Below are 8782 nucleotides of genomic sequence, written 5' to 3'. Positions count from 1 at the left end.
AAAAAAAAAAAAAAAAAAACATAATCCCTCACCAAGCAAATCATACACATATTATAATTAATATGAATAGCACAAAAATAATACAATGGAACCTAAACGGTTTCTATGAAAAATTAGACGAAGTCAAACTCATTATCCAAAAACACCAACCGGACATTATTTGCTTACAAGAAACAAATTTTAAAAACAACCAAACAGGGTTAATAAAAAATTACAATTGTTATCACACAAATAGAATAAACTGCCTTCGAGCTAGTGGAGGTACAGCAATATATGTTAAAAATAACTTACCCAGTACACAGTTATCCATTAATACGCACTTAGAAAACACCTCCGTTAAAGTCCACCTATATGACTCAACAATTAACATCTGCAATATTTACCTCCCCAACCAAACACCATTCATTGATTCAGACCTAACAAATATTCTTAATAAATTGCCGTCACCAAGCCTAATTCTAGGCGACTTTAATAGTCACAACTATATGTGGGGTTCAAGTAAAATAGATGACAGAGGAAAAGAAGTAGAAAAATTCATAGATAGTCAAAACCTTGTATTGCTCAATAATGGTGAACCCACAAGAATTAGCCCAAACGACGGAAAACTTTCATCTATAGACTTAGCGATGGCAAACCCAGCACTAGCTCAAAGACTAGAATGGTCAACTTCAAATGACATTTACACCAGTGACCATCTACCTATAATAATCCAGTATATACCAAGACAAAATAACTTTCATCAATTAAACGCAACCAAGTGGAACCTAAAATCCCCCAAATGGGACTTATTTTCTTCAAAACTAGAAAACAAAATAAAATACACTTCAAACTATGAAAATAAAAACATAGAACAACTAACTGAATTTTTAACAGAAGCAATTTTAGAGACAGCGAATTTAACCATAGGTACGAACACAATTAAAAATATGAAACCTAGAGTACCTTGGTGGAACAACGAAATAAAAGAAATAATCAAAATAAAAAAAAACATTTTTAATAAGTATAAAAAAAACAAAACACTAGATAATTTTATTGAACTTAAACAGGCAAGGGCTCGAGCCAAATTCTTGATAAAAAGTAGCAAAAAGAAATCTTGGCAGGAATTTACAACAACAATAAACCACCAAACTAACTCAAAAATAATATGGAACAAAATTCGATCATTAAAAGGACTTAACCGTGACAAAACCATTGAACTTCTTAACGAAGAAAACTCATCTTTAATTACAAACCCAGAAGAAGTAGTTAACAACATAGCAAAATACTTTCACCAAAACAGCAGTGACATTAATTACAGCGAAGAGTTTAAAAAATACAAACAACAAGCAGAAAATAATATAATAGAACCTTTAGGTGACCCTCTAGCAGCATTACAATTGCAACTAAATATACCAATAGGAATGGACGAACTAAACACAACAATTAAAAAATGCAAAACCAAAAGCGCAGGTCCAGATAATATCCCTTATTGCTTTATACATAATTTTGGCCCACTAACCAAAGCTTGCCTATTACATTTATACAATAAAATCTATGAAGAAGGCAAATTCCCCATAAACTGGAAAACAGGTATTATTATACCAATTCACAAACCAGGAAAAAACAAATTCAAAGTAGAAGGATACAGGCCAATAACATTACTTAATACAATGTGCAAAATATTTGAAAAAATAATAAATTTTAGACTTAATTGGTACCTAGAAAATATATCTTTTTTCATCCCCCAACAAAGTGGTTTCCGCAAAAAACGTTCTACAATAGACAACCTGATGTTTATCAAACATGAAATTGAGAATTGTTTTAAAAGTAAAGGGGTACTCGGTTTGGTAAGTTTGGATATAAACAAAGCCTATGATACCACCTGGAGATACGAAATATTAAGACAGTTAAGCAAAGTACTTTCTAAAGGTAACATGTACAATACCATAACAGACTTCTTGAGTGATAGAACGTTTCGAGTTAAAAATAATAACATTATATCTGACATTCACGAACTTCAAAATGGGGTACCTCAAGGTTCAGCCCTATCGGTCACCCTTTTCCTAATAGCAATAAATAATATTGCCACAAATATCAAACCTCCAGTTAAGTACACGCTGTTTGCAGATGACTTCAACTTTATGTGTTGCAGTACCAATCAAAACACAGTACAAAAATTCTTACAAGAAGCAACTACTAACATACAAGGGTGGTCTACGAAAACTGGATTCAGCTTTTCACCTCAGAAATCCAATTGCATATTATTTACAAAAAGAAGAAAGAAAACTTCACTAAAAATTGTACTTAACAACAACGAACTACCAGAACTAAAATCAATTAAAATATTGGGAATCGAGTTTGACTCAAAAATGACTTTTGGATTACATATAAAGGGTATAAAATCAAATATACAATCATACTTAAATATTCTCAAAATTATATCTCATACTACATGGGGTGGACAAACTACAACACTGATACAACTTTTTAAGTCACTTATTTTGTCCAAACTAAACTATGGTATAATCATATACAAAAACACGAATAAATCTAACTTGAAAATAATTAACACCATTTACAACTCCGGTATAAGAATGACTCTAGGAGCATTCAGAACTAGCCCAGCAGAAAGTATGTATAATATTACAAATATACCTCCACTAGAAATCAAGACAGCAGAACTTGAGTTAGTGTACGCAGCGAGAATAATACGACAGAGAGACAATCCAGCATCAAAGGTAATTGAAAAACTCAAAAGAAAAGCATATGAAAAACATATTCCTTTGGATTTTATAATCAAATCTGAAAAATCCCTTCAATCACCATGGTCTTTAAACTTTAACATTAATACGGAATTAACCAAATTTCATAAAAAAGACACAATGCCTTCTACCTACAGATCCAATATGAATGCAATACTCGAGCAATACCAAGACTATACTAGCATATTTACTGACGCATCAAAACTTGAAAACGGCTCAGGCATAGCGGCAATGTCGGAAAAGAGTAAAATAGTACTTACAAATCAAACAAAAAGCAGTATATTTACTCTTGAAGCAATAGCTATATCAACTGCGATTGACATGACCTTAGAACAACCAAGTAAAAAGTATATCATATTCAGTGACTCTCTTAGTGTGATCGAATCTATTAAAAATAAATTTTCGGACGAAGAATTAACGCAAAGTATACACAACAAACTTATATCGGCGTCCAACCTAGGTAAAGAAATAATCATCATGTGGGTACCAGGTCACTGCGGCATAAAAGGAAACGAAGAAGCAGACAGGGCAGCTAAAAGCGCAATAACCAACACAAGTGCAACAACAATTAAGAAACTCACAGTAAAAGATATAATACGTTTAATAAAAGAAAACACGACTAAAGAATGGCAACTAAGATGGCAAAATGGATATTCCAAACTCCACGAAATAAAAAAATCCATAAAACCGTGGCCAAAATCTGTCTCGCTAAAAAGAAACGAAGAAGTAAAAATTAACAGATTACGAATAGGACACACCTTAATGACACACAAACACATACTGGAAAAGAATGAGGAACCAATTTGCGAAGTTTGCAACACCGCCAAAACCGTCAAACATGTAATAACAGAATGCATAAAATTTGAAGAGTTAAGAGCAGAAAACAGCATTGACCACTCATTGGCAGTAAGCCTGGGCCCAGATGAAAAAGAACAAAGAAAAACATTAAAATTCCTATATGATTCTAACCTGTACATAGATATTTAATTTCAATATAAATTTAAAAAAATAAATAAATAAATAAATTGTAAATATTTCTACTTATACCACATAATTGTAAATAATTTTTAATTGTAAAAAAAAAAAGAAATATTGTAAAAATTATAGCTAATGGCCATAGCTGCCGATGCTGATAAAGATCAAAAAAAAAAAAAAAAAAAAAAAAAAAATAATTACTAAGTAGGGCATAATTTAGGATATAAAAGTTGATGTTGCTATTGTAATAATCCATAAATTTCTTAAATTAAACACTATTTACAAAAGTGTTACTTATGATTTAACTTCTTTTAGATATCATCTATACTTGTCTCAACTATGCCACGTCCAAGCTGTGACGCGACACCACTGCACTACCGTTTTTAAAATTTTTTTACTTTACATTTATTTTTACTGAATAAAAATAAATAAGAAGAAAATATAATTTTTTTATTTAAATGAATGGAAAAAATTGGTTTGTCTTTATTAATGATAATATGGTGTGATATTATCATTATTATTATCACATAATATTATATGTATTACAATATTTGTACTTTTATTTTATAATTATACTCATTATTTAGTAAACAATTTAAAGTGTTATTTATTTTTAATTATATTTTGTTGAATATAGACGTATATTATATATCGTACGATGTACGAATATATTACGTTTTATAATCATAATCATCCAACAAAATTTTATGTTATAATCAGTAAAAAGAAGCTAACGCCTAAAAATAAATACTTTGGCAACATAACATAGGTCTGGCGTAACAACACTATTTTATTTCCAATAAAGACCAAACATAGTGAAAGATGCCAAGCACTACGTATAACTTTGAATATGAATATTTAAATATGTTTAAATATCAGATTCATAGCAAATTTATCGTCAACACATACAAATTTTTGACGAAACGAGTTTAATAAAATTAGCATCCATTTTTACGATAGTTACGATTTGTTATTGAAATTACTAATCTTCAATAAACAAAACACAATTTTTTTTTGAATAAATATTAGAGTATCAATCACGTTTTAACTTATAATCAAATATTAGAAAAGCAAAACATAGAAAAAAAATGTATGCTATCTTAAAAATTAATACATACGATTTTTTAATTTTGAGGAACTCAAAAACGTTTGAAGGTACTAAGAGTCTCCAAGTTTTTAAAGATTTACATTTAAAATATGAAATTAAAAAATAAGAACATATATAGGGTTATTTCATTTATAATTAACAAGTCAAAGGACTGTGAATATTTTTGTCGTTTCTTTAGTCAAAATAATGATAAAAAATCGAAAAAACGTTTGGTTTACAACTTTAAAAAATAAAAAAAATTGATTTTTCTTGAATTATACTATGAATNTAAATAATAAAAAAAAATTGATTTTTCTTGAATTATACTATGAATGCCAAGATTAAGAGCACTGTGTTTATATATTAATGATATGTAGGTTTGATTTTTATTTATTAAATTTTTATAAATACTTAATTTTATAAATAATTCATAAAATTATAAAAAAACAACTTATAGTTTCTTTTCTGTGAAGTTCNATTCATTAAATTATAAAAAAACTATTTATAGTTTCTTTTCTGTGAAGTTCATAGGCCCATATTAGAATAACATATTTGTGGATGCTTATGTATTTTCTTCCTGTCATAAAAAAATACTATACGTATATGTATATGACAACACTATTAAATTTTTATAATTTTTAAGGCGTTAATTAGTTAACTAACCTCTTTTTTGTTGCGCTTATCGCAAAGCCATTAAAAAAAGCGTGTTTCCCTGACCGAGGTCCCTAGTTCAACATTGGGTCTGTTGATCAGACCGAAACATCATATATTTAAAAATATATATTTTGACCCCCCTTTAATGAAAAATTTCTGCGGANTATATATTTTGACCCCCCTTTAATGAAAAATTTCTGCGGACGCCATGACTGTAATGGTACTTTTTGATCCATGAATTTGTTTTCACATCGCCCTTAAAATTTTTTGGATATTTGAATACTCATTGGATATGCAATGCGTTGTCTAGGGCTACATACAATAATTTCACGATTGAGTAAAAACAATTCATAGTCATATCCATATTATGAATTATATTATATACTTTTATTAAAATATTTAATGGGTTCAAACTTCTCCTCCCCTTAATAATATTTCTATATAAATTTACATACTTAATGGGTGAGTAGTTGAGAGAATTTGGGGGGCCTAACCTCTATCTTAATTACGCCTTTAATATAAAAATAATTTTATTTAAATATAGTTCTATATAAAAATAGAACTTGAAACAGTAAAATTATTTTAAGATTTACCTTATAAATAAAATATTCGGGTGCAAGAAATTGTAAAAATACTAACAAAAATTATCAGTCACCCTTTATAGTATTTAAATTATTGAAATATAAAGTAACGACATAAAAAAAAAAATTATGTAACTTGGTTGTTACTACTAATATTTGAATTTTCAAACATAAAAATACGACTTCGAAAATTAAAAACGAATTATTTAATAACCAACAACTTGTTTTATTTATGTTTTAATTTTTATAATAATTAATGGCTTATTATACAGTAACATTCTTATGAAGTAAATAGTAATGAATATAATAAATAATAAGGATTGTTTAGTTTCAGTAAATTGATAATAAAGGTTACAATAATATTACTAATATTCGGTTACAATATGATTTATATAAAAATTGATTATGATATACAGTAATGTAAAATATTCATTATTTTTGTTATTACTTTTATTGTCAAAAGTCTTGATCAAAAATACAATTTGAAAGTCACATTATATACTACTAATATATCATAGAAGAAAGAAAAATTCTAAAAAAACTAAAATCACAGATTTGTACAAAATAATAAATTGTATTTGCATATTATTATTTTGTACAATATAAAAATAAACTAAAATGACCAACAATTTGATAAGACTTTTTTGTTATAAAAAACAACTATTTTTCACTTAACTATTATTTCAAATTCAGTGAACATTTATACAATAGAGTTTAACAATACTATTTTCAATAATAATAAAATGACACAGTAAAGCTTAAAAGTTTAAAATTAAAACTCATGATTTATTATTCATCTAAAAATAACAAAGTAAAACTCAAAATTATAAATATAATGAATAATTAAATCAAAATATTTAAATAAATGGTTAATATGTTTATTTGGAACAAGGGAAAAATATTTATATTTAATTGTATAAGTATTATAATACTGTAGCAAAACGAGCTTATGTATATGTTCCTTTATGTAATATAAAATACAAAGCCTTACCCAAGTAAAGAAATCTCTAACTAATGAAATATTCTTTAATATAAATATGTACTAATGCTTAAGCGCTTGACTATTATTGCTCATTTATAAAGGTGGTAAACAGTTAAAATAAAATATAAGCATTTTTATTGCACATTTTGAAAATAATGAACATAGCTACTAAATATTTAACAAATATAAATAAGTATGTATAATTAAATACATTTCTATAAAAAAATTTCTAGTATAATTTATAATAATTATAATAAATTTGTAGGGTAAAGTTAAACACAGAGTATTAACAGATAGCTATTTAAAAAAACAATGTTTTCCTACAATATGTTTATATATGACTAGTGCTGTTTTGTTAAAACAAATAATAGTTCTTAATTATATGATAAATTTTTAATGATACCTATCTGGCAACTGTCTAACTTTCATAGAACCATCAGCACCACAAGAAAAAAGCCTTGCTGATGAATCTACATGTAATTGTGTGACTCCTTGACCAATATGTTTAAAGAAACTAGAGCGAGCATGTTCTGCAGGGAAAGTGTACATTAATTGATGAGTGGACAAATTCCATATCTGTAACACAATATAAGAAAAAATTGATGTTTGAGTTAAAAAAAAAAAATGATTTTGTTTTGTTGTTACTAAATTTACAATTTTACAATACTATACAAAATTTAAAGATCAGGCAAATATTTTGATGAAATAAAAATAATAATGTTAAATTTTTTTTTTGTTTCTTTTAGGTACATACTTTTCTTAATTATCAATTAATAATTACTTTTTATGATCATTTCTTTTCCTTAAAGTACACAATAAGTAGAGAGTAGATTTATATGTATTTATAAATTTTGTTAAGTTATTCCAAACATTAACAGTTTTTACAAATTTGTATTAGTATTCTTGAAAATTTAGTAATATGATTTAATTGAAATTAGTGTTGGTAGGATTAGGGTGATATATTACCTCTAAAACGAAAAATATTTCTATGTTACAGTATATTCCAACAACAAATTTGGGTCCTTTCATAATAACTTAGACAAAATTTATAAATACATACAAAATTACTCTTTAATTATAAGTATGTCAACTTTATTTTAGCTTCGATGTGAAGCTGAGAAGGTATTAATTTTACTATGATGTGTTTTTTTTTGTGTCTGTTACCACTTTTTCTCAGCTCTCACCAAACCAATTTCTTTCAACGATACGTCAAAAGATCACAAATCATATCTAGTCAAAGACATTACCCTCAAAAATTGAAAAAAATTCCCTCGTTTCTCGTAAATGGGGGAAACCTCCAAAAAAATTACAAATTTAAAAATCGCTAATTTTCAAATTTTTTCAATTTTTTTTACTTAAAACTGCCATAACTTCTTCAAAAATGAACAAATCAATATAATTTTTGTTTTTTTATAGATGCTTGATGTCTTTACCTATCATTTGGTATATTTTTTTTATAAATTTAACTCTTTACCAGCCACCAAGGGGGAATTCAAAATGACAACTTTTTCAACTGAACTTTTGAAAGTGTCCCGGAAATACTGACACTTTTATATAAATCTTAAATTAAAGCTAATGTAATATATTTTCTTATGGAAAAAAAAAATTTTTGTACTTTATTTTGTCTTCACGGTGAAAACGGCTACTGATTGATATTTTTGTGTGAAAATTCTCGATTTTATATTTTACATTTTTTACTTTAAGTGACGAATGCAACGTACAGTTTCTGAGAAGGTAACACTTGGGTCTTCCACGTCTGTGG

At 27.0% G+C, this 8782-nt stretch overlaps 2 protein-coding genes across 5 annotated transcripts in view; both read right to left on the bottom strand.

The window, feature by feature from the left end:
* The window catches only part of LOC126902963 (calcium-activated potassium channel slowpoke), a 76756-nt gene that overhangs the window by 33723 nt on the left and 34251 nt on the right, over positions 1-8782 (bottom strand). The window lies entirely within an intron of this gene.
* Positions 6926-8275, bottom strand: LOC126902980 (dmX-like protein 1). Its single transcript, XM_050680833.1, has 2 exons — positions 7987-8275; positions 6926-7596 (listed from the first exon to the last, which is right to left on the bottom strand). Exons 1-2 carry the CDS (start codon positions 8047-8049, stop codon positions 7414-7416), a joined length of 246 nt encoding a protein of 81 aa, XP_050536790.1. The 5' UTR covers positions 8050-8275; the 3' UTR covers positions 6926-7413.

Source organism: Daktulosphaira vitifoliae, unplaced genomic scaffold, assembly GCF_025091365.1.
Source record: "Daktulosphaira vitifoliae isolate Bord-2020 unplaced genomic scaffold, ASM2509136v1 Scaffold_3, whole genome shotgun sequence".
Lineage (NCBI taxonomy): Eukaryota > Metazoa > Arthropoda > Insecta > Hemiptera > Phylloxeridae > Daktulosphaira > Daktulosphaira vitifoliae.
The sequence above is the reverse complement of the archived record's forward strand: the minus strand, read 5'-3'. Positions and strand labels throughout refer to the sequence as shown.

What these genes read in the sequence shown, in the direction of transcription:
- LOC126902980 (XM_050680833.1), bottom strand. Translation starts at nt 8,049, where the DNA reads ATGAAAGGACCCAAATTTGTTGTTGGAATATACTGTAACATAGAAATA. An exon ending in AAATATTTTTCGTTTTAGAG is followed by an intron (nt 7,597 to 7,986) that starts GTAATATATCAC and finishes ATTGTGTTACAG; the next exon opens with ATATGGAATTTGTCCACTCA.